This window comes from Periophthalmus magnuspinnatus, chromosome 23 (genome assembly GCF_009829125.3).
Source record: "Periophthalmus magnuspinnatus isolate fPerMag1 chromosome 23, fPerMag1.2.pri, whole genome shotgun sequence".
Taxonomy (NCBI): domain Eukaryota; kingdom Metazoa; phylum Chordata; class Actinopteri; order Gobiiformes; family Gobiidae; genus Periophthalmus; species Periophthalmus magnuspinnatus.
The window spans coordinates 20,479,679-20,494,848 of NC_047148.1; the positions used below are offsets into that span (position 1 = coordinate 20,479,679).

General features: G+C 41.5%; 1 protein-coding gene across 4 annotated transcripts in view; it reads right to left on the reverse strand.

The window, feature by feature from the left end:
• The window catches only part of ptpn13 (protein tyrosine phosphatase non-receptor type 13), a 29,035-nt gene extending 13,963 nt beyond the window's left edge, over window positions 1-15,072 (reverse strand). For 3 of the 4 annotated variants that reach the window (XM_055231511.1, XM_055231509.1, XM_055231508.1), the window contains exons 1-9: window positions 14,760-15,062; window positions 11,012-11,131; window positions 7,446-7,612; window positions 6,258-6,323; window positions 5,943-6,128; window positions 5,615-5,702; window positions 4,097-4,702; window positions 383-475; window positions 63-150 (exon numbers count right to left, since the gene is read on the reverse strand). In XM_055231511.1, the coding sequence (XP_055087486.1) occupies window positions 63-150; window positions 383-475; window positions 4,097-4,702; window positions 5,615-5,702; window positions 5,943-6,128; window positions 6,258-6,323; window positions 7,446-7,612; window positions 11,012-11,126 (1,409 nt within the window). In that variant the 5' untranslated portion in view covers window positions 11,127-11,131; window positions 14,760-15,062. Of the gene's footprint in view, window positions 1-62; window positions 151-382; window positions 476-4,096; window positions 4,703-5,614; window positions 5,703-5,942; window positions 6,129-6,257; window positions 6,324-7,445; window positions 7,613-11,011; window positions 11,132-14,759 lie in introns of all 4 variants that reach the window. The other variant, XM_055231510.1, reaches the window with a different exon arrangement.
• Window positions 15,073-15,170: the final 98 nt, after the last annotated feature.

A 15,170-nucleotide genomic window follows, 5' to 3' on the forward strand; every position in this document is an offset into this window, starting at 1 on the left:
CTTATGGCAACCCGGTGTACTTTTGACGTAACGCTCTAAGACGACAGGTGTGTGCGTTTTACCTTTGCGGGTGACTTAGTGACAGAGCATCTTGTTCTGACGTAAGCGCTAACTGAGAACCAAACCGTCTTCCATCACTAAATTTCTTCGCTGAACAAAAAGAAACAGGAAAAATATAAGTGCACGGTATATTTGCTGGATGATTCATACACAAAGTTAAAAAAGTATTAAAAAACAAGATTAGCAGACGCCGTTTTAGTCATGAGACACACATTATGTCTGTGTTTACAATTACTTTGTCCTGGCTCCTGGAAACTAAGCTACTATTAGCAGAAGGTTTTTTACAACAACTCTAGAACAAAAACACCAACCCAATATTTACCTTGTCTGTAATCTGGATCAGAGGAGGTCACAGACGGGCTTTCACTGGATGAACTGTAATCACTGTAGTAACGATGGTGCGTCTGGACTGGGTCTATGAAAAAAAGAGACGATTTATCACGGACGTCTCTTTGAAAACGCGATTCAGTTTGTTTATGAGATGCATGCATGTGATGAGCAGGGTACAAAATGGTTAGATGAGTTTCCCACGGTTTGATCTGTGTTTAATTTAATTCATAATGAGTAACAAAGTCCGTTAACGTCCAGCTTGTATCTCTTTTTTTTCTGGTAACTTGGGGAACACCATTGCATGTTTTGGACAGCGTTTTAAACCTTAACTTCAAATTGTTCTTCTTAAAAAGACACTGGGTAAATCGGGGTTGTTACAAAATGGTGCAACACAGAATGGGGTGATTAGTCATGCTGTTTTCCCACTACATGCCTTTCGTTTCAATGTTTATACAGCGGAGGCCACAAATCTACATAATGTACAGTCACCTACTCGCAACGATCTATTGTTTTTTTCCAACACTTTGACCAGTGTGTCATGTGCTTCAGACAGAACTTGAAACTCCTGCTCCTCAGTATCACTTGACGTACTACATACTTGGAATAAATGGCATTCCTGACTCTTTGACAACGAAAGCGTAAGCATCAACCTTCTGTCAACACCGGAAAACCTGAGAAAACTATAAGCTGACATCGAGAAGTTATGGAAAAAGGTCACAAATGTAATAGTTTAACACAAAAAGTATCCAAATCAGACAGAAAAATGATATAGTCTCCTACGCTAATTGAGCTGATTATTAAATTACATTAAATTAAATTGCACAATGAACACTCAGGCATAAAAATGTATGATAAAATCCAATCCAATCAGTCTTAAAAACAAAAACAATGACAGCAAATAGCAAATATTTCAAGCAAAACCAGAACAATTTAAAGGCCTGAGGAAAATATGAGGGTAAAAGCTACTTAGAGAGATTACATTTTGATCTCGCTGATAACGCAAAGTTGTTTCTGAGCTGGCGTGGGAGAGTTTTGGCACTGGTCTTTACAAATAAACACTAAGGCCTAAGGATTGTCAGTGACGGAAAACAAATTGTTGAGCTGAAACGCTGGATATGAGAGCGCATGTTCATATTCTGTACAATTTTTTAATACATTTTTATTAAAAACATGTTATTATCATTTCAAAACTTTGTGTATCCATGGACACGCAAGGTTTTATGAGCTTAAAGCGTAACAAAGTGGCCAAAGTATGAAAAGGCAAAGTTATTTAAGTGGTAATGGACTGAACCAGGTTTATCCAATGACTACCATATGTAACTCGGAGGCACCAACCAGGGAAATATGGGAGGGACTCGCTGTATCACAAGTCAAAATACCAAACTAACAGGAGACTTTGACTGTAATCGGTTGTTAAAGTTGTTCACCCAAACCTGGTACCGCCCTGGCTCGGACCACATGACCCGTTGCCTTTCACCGGAAAAGTCCAATAACGTTTGGAATTCCCTCATCCACTATGCATGACTCCAATTACAGCCTCTCTGAAGCCTTGAAGCACCTTGGCAGCAGGAAAAGGAGGGAGGCGTGGCGGAGAATCGACTGTGATGTGAGTGGACCAGGTACGAACATGCCCATGCACACACCAGCATGCACACAAATAATGTTAAGATCACAAAATATAGAAACACTCCACGTCGTTTCACAAGGCGCACAAAGACTTTTCACTGTAATCACTGTGAAAATGGTGAAACCTGAAACACTGACCACTGCTGCACCATCACTTTCCTGCAGAAAAAAACATAACAGAAAAGAACAGTCTGCCAAGTCATACACCAATGGGGCCCTTTGCAAATGGTCTGCGCTCAATTAAGCCCCGTTCAGTACCATTTTGCCAGTTTGTACAGTAACAATGCGTACATCTAAGTCCTGATAGTTGCAGCTCGTCCGACTTCAGCTGGTCAACAGACACAGACCCACATGAGACTTCCTCGAGAAAGACTTTACCAAGAATTCTGTAAGCCCCCAGAGGGAAACCTAAAGCGCTTGGGCCTGACTGACGTTAAGAAATAGTCTAGCGTGCGCCTGGTTCATGCAGTTGCTGGTAAAGACACGGGTTTTACTGAGAATTCTATGGGAGCGCCTCATTCCTGTGTATATGAGCGTTTGGAGTTATACATCACTTTTTGCATCCATCACTCCGTCTACCCCGGACGCAGACTGTCTCCTTATCGCACATTGTTTCTTCACCTTGTTTGATAAGTGGTCTGTCTTTTAGTAGGGTTATTAAACATCTTACTAACCCCTGAAAGATTTCTGATGAAGTGACGCCTTATGTGTTATTAGTGTAATGAATATACAGCCAAAACTAACAGATAACATTCCTTGACGCGGGTCGTTTCCACACAGTCGTCAGCGGCGTTGAGATTTAGTTGCATTTGCTTCATTTTTGAGTCGGTTTCGTTCACATACACCACGCATCATTCAGCCCAAACACACATCGACAAACTTATTTCCATGACGGTGCGTTTCAAGTGGACAGGTGGTGTTTTCCAGTGGTGGAAGTCGTACTCGATTTTGTTACATAAGTAAAAGATAAGTACAGATACCAGGGCCAAAAATACTCAAGTAAAAATAAAAAAGACACATGAAAAAAAGAAAAACGTAAGTAAAAGTATTAGTACCTGCTTAAAATATACTTAAAAGAGCAAAAAGTAAAAGTATTTAGCGAAAATAAATTAAACTAAAAAGCTCCTACACAACAGAAGCGTTTAAAAAGAGGTAGAAAACATTACTTTTTGAAAATTACAGGACTCAGGAATGATTCATGTGAACTGTCGTGGTTTGTAGTTTTTTCTTTTGTTTGCATATTTAGTCATATGTTGTAGAACTGATGCTGCTTTTCTTGAATTCTTGTGTGTTATTATTAAAATGGATGAGGCGTTATAAGTTATAAGTATTTTTTTCTTTACTTCAGCCTAAACCCTTTCGGTCGTGATAGAAATGTTACGTACAACCTTATACAAGTTGAGTAATGTTTGATTTGAATGTAATGACTGAATAAATAAATATCTATCTAAGTTTTTGAAATGTAATAAAGCTTCAAATGTTCTCTCGTTTTTTTCTGGCTGTTTTTATTTTTTCTATATTTTTGTTTGCTCAAATTATGAACGTGTTAAACATAAACGCCTCAGCCTTTTCAGCAGGTCTGACACTACAATAAAAAACACTTTTACTTTAATACTTTAGAGTCGTGTTCAAAGTACAGCTACGTGCTCTCAAATGTAGAGAAGTAAAAGTACAAACGTATCAACTTCCAGATTTACTCAGGGAAAGTACAGACGCATTCATCTGTGCAGTACTTTTCTACTTGTACTTTCTTACATTCCACCACTGGTCTTTTCTTTCACCTGAAGGCGATACGCGCCGGTGACGGGAGAAAAGGCTTTTTGAGAGAGACACACAGACAGACACAGTTTCTGGATTTCAGCCGTACGTTTCCTGTTGCTGTTCGTGAGTTATTTTAAGGTTATTACTCAAAAAATACAGTTTGAAGATGGTATTATTTAAAATGTCCAGCACCATAAAAGGTCTAGGTCCCACCCTAAAGTCAAAGAACATAAAAATACCAAATTACCACGACCAACTAATCATCAAACTGGTTCAATTACACAAGAAAAACAAGTAAACGCTATGAAAAGTAACTGACCTTCGCCTCCTTTTTTGAACAGCTGAAGTTTCCGTTGCTGCTCCTTGATCCGGTCGTAGGTGCTGGGCATTCCCGAGCCTACAGACAGAGCGGAGTGATGGTGCGGCTTCCTGCTCTTCAGCCCAAACTCCCTGGACGCCAAAAGGGGCGACTTGTGTCTCCCTCCAGAGTACGTACTCAAAGCGGTGCTGCCTCTCCGTGCGTCCTCCAAAGCCCCGAAACGCAGCGCCTCCGGGTCGATATAGGCTAGATCCACGGAGGACGCCCAAGGTTTCCGGGGCTGGCTGGGTCCCAGGTCTGCGCCGGGGAAGTGTAAAGAACGCCGGTCCAGTTCCACGGGTCGGCCCTTCTGGTGCGGGTGTAAAGGGTGCAGGTACGGGTAAGAGAGCTGGTGCTGCAGCGACGGGGCTTTGGGGTACAGTTCTGTCGGTGAGCCTGAGCTCGGCCGATAGTCTGGTTGGGAATATTGCGCCGTGGCTGCCTCTTCGGCTTTTAACGCGTCCTGAGGTAAAGAGCCCATAGAGCGACTAAGGCCACGGTTTAGAGAGGTCTGCTCTTGAGTCCTGGCTCGGTAGCGTTCTAAAACTCTTGGAGCGGCACTTCTTCCTATAGAAAGACAAACAAAAACAGATAAGAAACTACGAAAAACACACACAGACGTCTACGCGTTGACTGATTCAACAAAGTAAGATGAGATATAGTAAAACAGATGAAAGACAAATGAAAGAGACAGTACTAGGCTCTGTTAAAGAAGCTGTTTGATGTGCTTCCCCGTTAAGACTAAGTAGCTCAAACCACAGCGTCTAACACATCCAGGACGTCAGGGAAGAACAAGAACAGAATTGACGTAAATCATTTTATTAAGCAAAGCACTGCCAGCGAGAAAAAATTAAGATATTCTGTTTAACTTGATAACTACTCGATACACAAAAACTGAAAAATCTGCCACTGTGTAATTACATTTTGGAAACTCCTCAAAGCCTGGAGAGGGGCACATCCACAGCAGAACAGAGACCTCCCCTTCAGGGCACTTGAACCACAGAGACAAAGGCCTGATACAGACAGCAGACCAGCAGCTCCACTGGTGACTTAAATACCCGTCTGTGTTTCGTACAGAGCTTACATAATCAGGAAGGATGCCATGATTGTGTGCTATTCTCTTTTTTTCCGCGGCCTGGAAAACGCTCATAGAGTTCACAGAGAAACCACTGGGAGGATTTGCTCATATTTTCCTGAATCAAATCTCATTTAAGGATCAGAGAGTAACGCTGCGCACTCTGTCTTCCTCTCGTTTTCGGCTACAGAAGTAGGTTGTGAGCTGTTAAGTAATCATTTCACGAGAAGGGGCCAAGTGGAAATGGAAACATGTCAACAACGTTCAAGTTATTCTTTGTCACAGATTTCCATGTCAGAATACAAGATAATTAAGAAAGAGCGGGACGGTAGGGGGCTGAGTTCTTATCAGTGAAAATAAAAATCAAAGGACACTGCAGATAGAAGGTTAAATGGTTGTTTCACCTGAGGGTAAACCTTTTCCTCTGAGTCTCTCCCTAATTTCTTTACTCCTCTCGGGGAGTGACTCTCGGTCAGTCAGCAAACCATCCAGCTACGGAAAGAAAACAATAACATGTAAGGAACTATAAGGTTATTTTTATCCCTCATTTTAGACAGAATACAACACAACATAAATCAAGATGCTGTCAAAGTTCTAAGGCTAGATATTTAAGTAGGGAGTTGACATACAAAACCATACAAAAGTGAAATATACTGTTTCATTGTACTGTTTTTGCAGCTGTTTCCATCATAACTGTTATAATATTAAACGTAGAAACAGTTGCGTGTGTACCTGCGATAGGCTGCCCATGACCAGACGCACTAGTTTACGGATGTAGGAGAAGGGAGGGTCACAGCTGGAGTTCCTGATGTGTTTGCTGCAGATGTCCAGCACCGTGCGCAGCGACATTCGGCTCACCGTGACGTCATCGCACATGTTGAGCAGAAGGCTGTTAAGGTGTTCCCCCAACTTCATGGGCTGAGACGCACAAGGACACAACGTTAAATACAATGTTTCTTTTGATTTGACAGTATCACCGAGGTTCATATAGTACAGTGTGAAATCAACACAACTAATGCTTCAAACAGGTTGAGGCGTGTTTCTTACCTGACTCTGTGGTATCTCATAATCTGCTCCCCAGAACAATGTCATTCCCAACGAGTACATGTGCATCTGCAAAAAAAAAAGAAAACAGGACTTACTTAGCACAGACTACAGCAGTTTGATAATTTATAATCCCTGCGATATCACACATTTGACAGATCTACACATGGAACACAGATTAAAGGACCCGGGGCAAGTCTTAATCGTGAAATGTGTCTATAAGATTTGTCCATTTTCTTCTTATTCGAGCGCTCTCACTGTTTGGTAGAGAAATCACTGGACTTCTATTAGGCTTGGAACAGGAAAGGATAATTCAGACCCTGCCAAAGAATGCAACAGCCTTCAAGGACTTTCAGCAAGAGAGTTCAGGTTCAAACTTTAAGACAACTTCCAGCATTCATTGAGAGAATGTGGAAAAGTAAGAGTTGCAACAAAAGCGGCTAATTTGTTAAAGAGCAAGGAACCAAATGGCAGTAATGCTGGCGTATGTTTAGTCACAGTTTGTCATAATGGCAGGAGCAGATTATATTTTCTGCACGAAAATAACTCAAGTAGCAAGACGGGACTAGGGCTGGAAAACTGACTCAGCACAAAAGTGTTGAGGTCTATGGGAGTGTGCCAGAGACGAGAATCCAGTCATGCGGGCTGTGCTACCAGCGCTCATGCACATTCACCAAAGCACAGATATTATTTTACTGTCAAACTAAATAAAAGAGGACTTCCTCATTCTCATAGTAGAATTTAACTAAGTGCTGTGTGTTGTAGAATAAACTGAAGTCGCCTGAGAGTTGTAAGATACACGAGGCCAGAGTTCTAACACAGGAAAGACAGAGACTCAGAGACATGAAACCTCAGAACACTGATAGAACTGTCCATTTAAACTATAAACTGCAGCTATAACCTGTGACACCAGTGGAGCATTATAGTATAATCTGCACATTTTAAAACTGCAATATTCATCTAAATACAACTTAATAAAAGAAACACGTTTGCTGACTTCTGTGTTAGAAAACTGCAGTGCCCAGTGGGAGCCGACGTAAACATCATCACAGCAAAGAGCCGTGTATCTGAAGCTCCACAGGACGGCTGCAGATCACACTACAGAGCCGGGGATGTGTTTTCATTTGTACCAAAATGACAGCACGACACTGAATCCAATGTTTATCACTGATTAAGAAATGTGGACTTTACCTTTTCTATGTCTGAGACGGACGTGAGCGTGACTCCTTCAAGAACCTCGGGGGCAGTGAAGGCTCGCAGGTCCTGCTGCGTCACATACTCATCCGTGAAGGAGATGTTTCCAGAAGGCATGAGCAGGAGAGACCAAGGGGAGATGATGAAGCCCATGGCCGCAGGGTCTATAGACACAAACAATGATCAACAACAACACAAACATCAGAAGAGCTGAGACCACCAGCGTGAATCTGCAGGGACAAAGGGGTTGAAGTAAAAGAGGAAAGGAATGGACAGTGTGACTCTCTTCTCCTGTGTAACCACAGTCAGCTGTATGGTTAAAGAGTGCTATAAAAACATACAAAAGAATGTTTGGGGAGCTCTGGAAAATTCTTTTCCTTGACTTATTAACTATGGGATGAAGAGACAGAAGCCTCGTTTCAAGAAGCAGGTTTAGTCCAAAACTTTGAGTTGACGTCTTTTCGGGGTTAACAAACTCAGAGTTTTCAGTTTCACAGAGACTTAACCTAAACCCTGAGACAGTCACTCTGGAAACTCTGTGAACCTCACCTGGACCAGAGCAGCTTTTATTCCTCTGACCCGGAGTTAAACCAGAGTCTGCTCCTGAAGGACAGCTCTGATTGGACAGTTCACTTCCTCATTCTCAGACGTAGGAAGAGTTTAAAGTAGGTTTAATCATGAGTCTTTAACTTTAAGTTACTTATAATAAAACACGACTCATTGCTTATGATAACTTCTTAAATTAGTTTGGTCACATTTATTAAATTGGTATCAAGCAAATTGATCAATTAATTTAGTTAATTGTTGCCTTATTTTAATACTAATGTCATGTATAAAAGTAAAGTTTATGTTACTACACTCCAAATATTCAAATATATCTCAGACCTTTTAGTGCAAAGTAATGGTGTGTACAATTATTTTAAGTTTTTAAGTAATTATTCACTGAAGTATTACATCCAGTTTTAACATCAAACCTGCCCTGAACCTGTCCACAGTCTCGTCTTGTTTCTCAAAGATGGCAGCCTCCTCTGGTTTATTGTTTTCATGGTGAATCCTCTTTTCTGGGATCTGTTTATTATTGTTTTTTGTAGCTAAACTCAAAGTGAACAAACTGAGAGGTCTAACTCTGCTCCTAACCTGACCGCTGAAATGGGAAACTCTGAGTTGACCCTGTCTGAGTCGGACGACTCCGAGTTAGAAATTAAAGTCTGTGTTAGTTCAACCTGCTTTGTGAAACGGGCCGGAGAAAAGGGGCAACTGTATTTGAGGCACCAAGTGTCTGCTTTGAAAAGCTGGAATTTGCTAAGTAAATACAAGTTTCCTGTTTAAAAGTTCAATGGCCATTCGGCGTAGTTAGCCACATTATATGGCGTTTCTAATCCTGACCAAACCAATGAGAACACCATTATCTGGACAATTTGACCCAATTTCACTGTTGGCACATTTTACCAAACAATCACAAACTAACTTTTTGGAGGAACCAGAGGGTATGACTCTATTTGGCCTTGAACTAAAACCCGTACAGAACATTACGCTGCTCATAATCTGATTCAGTGTGAGCAGATAAGTGCGGATGTCTGTGGGGTTGTAAAAATGATACAAAGATAATCCATTTTAAAGTTTGTATCAAAACATGATACTCAGTTGAAGTATCTTTAGTGGAAAAAAATAATAATAATAAAACCACATAACACATATTTTTAATCTTTACTGAACAGTTTTAAAAGTTAGTTCTTGATCTTGCTACATATGAATATTACACATTTATCATTAATATTAAACGATTTTGTGTTGAAAATTACAGTCGTCTAGACACAAATTTGATTATGTTGATGGTTTTCACACTAGTCAGTGATGGTCTGCAGAGCTGGAGAGGCACAGAGCATCACACAGGCCCCTAAGACCAGGACTGAACTTTAGACACTAGTCTGACCCTGACAGTGAAGTCCTGGGTCCTGCTCATGATCTTGGAGGATGAAACAAATGATAAAACTGTCCCCAGCTCAGTGTCTCTCTGGTCTGGACTTGTGTGGATCTACCAGTTTTATACTGACATAGATGAAACAAAGAAACAATTGTCAAGAGCTTTTATATAGACTCTTCCTCATACCGTTAATTTGTTTAAACAAATCATTATTTTGCAAACACAGTAACAAACCACTGCTGTTTACTCAGACAAAGCACCGCGCTGGTGGTTTGGACATGTCCAGATACAACTGTCCACTCATGTTTTATTGCCCCTCATCAACAGTAAAAATCTAAAAGGTCATATGATGTGAAGAGATTAACCTAAAAGTGCACATGAACTACGTAACTGAAACATGAAATGTTCCACATTATGGCATTAAACTCATCTCCATAAGATCAAGCAGGTGATGCCAAAACGTTATAGGTCAGATCTGTGGAGAGGTGGAGAGAATATTTTTAAAGTAATCGTGAACAACTAAACATTTGACATTTTTGAAAGGGGGTTATTATGTTAAACTGGAAAACACCCTGATGGAGTGAGTGATTTCACTCTGACAGGGAGTGAGACGGGAGGACAGAGACGACTCAGAGCATCAAAAACAAAACTCAAACTAATTAAACATTACAAGTTATTTTCAGTGCCTCTGAGGCTGTGAGCCACGTGTTCACACCAAAACTATTTATTTATTATTGAGGGAATCAGCTCCAGCGTCCAGCAAAAACACAATACAACGGATTTAATCCGGAGCACTGCGGCACCTCCGCCACCACCGCGTGCTGTACGACCGCACCGCACGACGGCACTGCACGACCGCACTACATGGCGTGCTGCACGGCGTGCCGTCTGAGCTCCTCTGATTTTTATTATACGGGACACTGGCACTGGAGCTGCACCGTGTGTCGTCTGAGTCCAGGGTTACACATGGGAATTAGTGAGTGCAATCAGTGATGACCTTAGCCAAAGACTGACACTGATAAGAAGAAATTCTTTCGACAGTCACAGAATGTGAAGAGTGAATGAAAAACAGGTTCAACTCAGGGTACGGCTCATAAACTGCTTTTCTGATGTAACGCCATGAGTGAAGTATAATACCTCAGGAAGTTTTTGTGTCTCATAGTAAATCCTTTTCTTTGTCTGCTGCTATTTTAAAAGCAATGTCTTGTACCTGATACTTATGACATCAACAAAAATAGCTTTTCAAGTACACATGACACACAGCAGAGTGCAATATATTACCAGACAGGCGTTAATTAAACTACAATGAGCTCTGTGAGGGTGGAGTAACCCTGGAGAAAGGCCTGTAAACTGTAGGTCTCCACCACCATCCACCTCACACTCATGTGTTAGGATAAATGTTGACTCTAAACTGTTCAAACTTATGTCAGGCAAAACTGATCACTGCAATTTCAAGGTGGGAAACATCGTAAATTGTTCTTCATGTGTCAGAAAATTGGTTGTAGTGATTCCCTGTGAGACACTTTGTTTAGACGTGAGAGTGTGTGTTCATTTCTGAGAGTCTGGATCATCTCACGTTATTCATCTCACAGACTCAGCTCACATATTCCTCTGACATATTCCTCTCATGTGCTGATACCTTTGTGGAAAAGCTCTTGGAGACTCTCTGCGCTCTGGCTCAGCACGGCCCACACCTCCTCCTCCTGCAGTGGACCTCCTCGCACCTCCAGAGCCTCAGCCAGGGACACGTGCATTTTCCCTGTAAATACAAGTATTAGGAGTTAAAATTTTCATTGAAGGCATTTTCCTTGTTGCAATAAAACCGTCTAGTACTAACAAACTGATTGATGAACACGTGGTTGTCAGCACTGGTCACATTATCGTGATGAGTGATGATTAAGGCAGGGGTGTCAAACTCATTTCACAAAGGGCCACATCAACAAAATGGTCGCTCTCAAAGGGCCAGATGTAACTAACTGTAAGATAAATGTCATTAAATGTAACCAAATTTAATGTAAAATAAATGCAACTACTTTTGAATCTTGATAATTAACCGTTTCTATATTTATTACTTATTCAAATTACAAATATCGCATAGGGATTTGCATAGATATGAAAAAATGGCTGTTTAACTGTGTATCTAATGATAAACTGACATGTTAAAACAGTCATGCCTTTTAATTTACTTTGTCGCGGGCCACATAAAATGACGTGGCGGGCCGCATTTGGCCCACGGGCCTTGAGTTTGACACATGTGGGTTAAGGTGTCGTGTGCAAAGACATCACAGCACGGCAAGAGTGGGATTTAAACCTTTAACATTCTGGTGGTGGGACAATCTCTGTGGACGATCCCCCAAACACAATAAAATATCTGTTTTACAAGCAACGAGGTGAACATGAAAAAGTAAGTTTAAATGCAGCCATTAAATCATTTACGTTCAGCAGGAAATGATTATTTTGAGAAGACACCAGACGGTTTTACTATTATTAACACTTTAGACTGTTGTGTTAATAATTCTGCACAGTGCACCTTTGGTAAGACTGGAGTCACTGAGAATAAAACTCTTTTTTTTACAACAGAATATCGTGAACATGTAACCAAGCATCACTGCAGCACCTCTCACAGATTTGGAGTTAACACATGCTGCAGCACGTTGGGCCCGAGGCCAACACAGACGTCAGCCATGTGACCCACCGACTGCTGACTCTTTGATTTGCAGATCCTTTTTTCATATGTTTCACTGTGAAGCATTAAGGACTCGTCTGCAGTGAAGTTCAGCACAATCTCACCGCACGCCAAAGGTGACCAGACATTAAATCACTGTCTCCAAACTATGCGACGTAAAAGATCTGTTACAGTGACAACGAAGCTCTCATGTGACCCAGGTATTACCAAACAACACGCTGTAAAGTTATGCTCATTACACAATACGGAAAAAAACAACAACAACACACAACAGCAGTACTGCGTTGTGTAAAGAATACTAAACTCATGTAAAAATACTAAACACGTCACAGGAGCCAATATCGAGCTACTGAACAGCACCTGAACTGATATTGGCCTCATTTTGTTCAAATACTGACAATAATAAACATGCATACTACATATATTTATATTATATATGTGAAATATTTTGGGAATTTCAGATTTCAGAGTCACATTTTCTGTAATCTGAAGTATCACAGGACGTCTATTCCCACGTATTTACAAGTCAGAGAAGTGCGGCAATGGCGATATCATAAATAAACCTTGTAAATAAATAAAATATCGTCCTGTTTTTGACTTAACAAGTGAATCAAATCTTCCCTTTTGTCACTATTGAGTCTAAATAGCAGTTCTGGGAATTTGCAGAAAACAAAACAGACCAAATGCTAAAATGGTACCAACAGGAAAAGAGCCATAAATCCTTTGTGTTGTCAAGACGAGCAGTAATCAAAGGATGGTTACACGACACAAACACACAAAAGTGCAGCCCGTAGTATCTGTAGTGGAGATGATGTGTATTTCAATGACATCTGCACAGTGCACATTAACTTCACTGCCTCGTTGTATGTGAAGGATTTTCCCACTGCTAATGTCTGACTCGAAAAAAAAAAAGTTAATGAGTAAGCAGACATGGCAGAGAGCTATATGTTAATGCAGGAACTCAGGTTAACAATTTGTGTCGGTAGGAGGTAATAAGACATGTGAGGTGAATTGGGCGAGTACGATCTTGCTCGTTGCCCATGAGAATAGAGGCCAATGGAACTGTGAAGACTGATTGTTTGGTGGCCCTTGTTTTTTCAGTAAAGACCTACAGTGGAATGTTTTTATCTGTGCTCCTCTCTCATTGGACTATGCTCCTGCTCATTATGGAGGGGGCTTAGGAGGCCGCAGCCCAAAACAGTCAGAGCAGACAGCCCTCAGCACTTGAGCGCCTCATTCTTTCTCCCTTTGTCAAACAGTGGGCATATTTGTTCCTCCACACTGTAGCCGTACAAAGAAGAATTTAAAACAAGGCTTAGATTTCTGCAGCTTGAAAGTCTTGGCCACAGTCACAAGGATTTTAAAGAAAATAATCCAGGAAACGTGATAGTCCTCTTTACTCTGTAGTACTTATGTGCAGCTTTTCTTTCCTCCCACCAGACTGGAAAGTGGGCAAAACCCTCTGAAAATACAAATGCAACAACCCTGCATCTATATTTATGTATTTTACCCAAATGAATAAAAACTGTAGGATGGACTTTTGTTATGAAACAGTATTTCCAACATGCGTTATGATTTGAGAAGGAATTTGTTCATATCCTCCCAACATTGAGGCTGTGGTTACAGCTGGCAAATGCATTTGGAAGAGGAATGGATTGAAAAAAGGAAAACAGTGAAAACAGCAAAAAGAAGACATTTTTCAAGTACTTTGTTAGATATGCAGAAAAATATGGGCACTGTCTTCACAGCAGACTGCACATGCACTGATTCCTCCTCCCAAATACAAAGTAGGTCATAACACTATCGTACTTAAAATTGAAATGATGAGCTAACTGGCTTTTCCAGATTTTCTCGATGTGACATGTAGAAACTGAGGATCAGTGCTTTGAGCTCATATAGTTTTGTCTGTCTGCTGACTGAGGAGAGGAGCTAAAAGCAGAGTCGCACTTTTCCATGGGCATCACTCCTGCTCTGGACGGATAGCCCTCAGTGCTCATTTTGGGTTCAACCTCATCCGCTCCATTTCTGTTAATCACAGGGTTGCTATGAGTACCGTGACAAGCAGAGCATGGTTTTGCAAAACCTCATTTCAACCACTCCTCCCCTAAGAAACCCAACCCACGAGCTGTTTTCCCTATGCTGATGCTCACTAAAGTTTATCAGAGAGCCAGGAATTCCAGCCAGGAATGCCAGCCTTGCCCAATCTCTCCACCTCTTCCTTTGGGCTTGAATGACACATATTCAAACTGATGGTGACCTCTGACACAGGGATAACTTTACTACTTTTCTATGTTAATGAAGGGGGAGGGGGACACGGCTGCCTGTTCCTCACACCCTAATAAAACCTTCAGTCTGTGATGACATATTGTAGCCTATATATAAATGCCTTTGTTGAGGCCGAGGACTCACTATGACAGTTTTATCTGGCTACTATGTGTTCAAGAGGAGGTGAACTTGAATGGTGTCACTGATCTGCTTTTAATAATGAAGTCTCCCTCCAGAAATAGTCTTTTTTTTTTGTGGTGGTAAGGTCACAGAACAGCACCACTAAGCAGCAAAACCAATATCCCATCCATCTTTTGTAGTCTTCACAAACTGTGGATACATGGGGCCCTCATTTACCCCGGCAAAACGTCCTGACAAGAAATCCATTATTCATAGCCACAAAATTACACGTTAAACAGCAAGTATCAGAACCTACCAGGCGAGGAGAGCTACTCTAAAACTTGAAACAAAAGTGCTGGTGCTCCAACAGGGCTATGAGAGCGCACGGGACCAGCCGCCATCCCATCCACAAAGCAACATCTTGGGACACTCGCCCACAGCGCGCACGGCAAAGGCTGGCAACAGGTCTACCGTCCCGCGGGGCTCCTACTCACACAAATCCACATCCACGACAGATACTTTCCACGATGAGAGCCGCGAAATGGGTATAAATCTCCAGTAAGTGGTTAAAGACGCGTTAGATGGCGACTACGCTGCAGTTCTCCTCAGGCGCAGCCAAGTTGCCAAAAGTGTTGGAGGAGCGAGTAACCCCTCCCTTTGCGCAGCGAGCGTGGGCTGTTTGGGAGTAACCAGACACTTTACTACGCCTCTCCATTGGCTGTGCGCG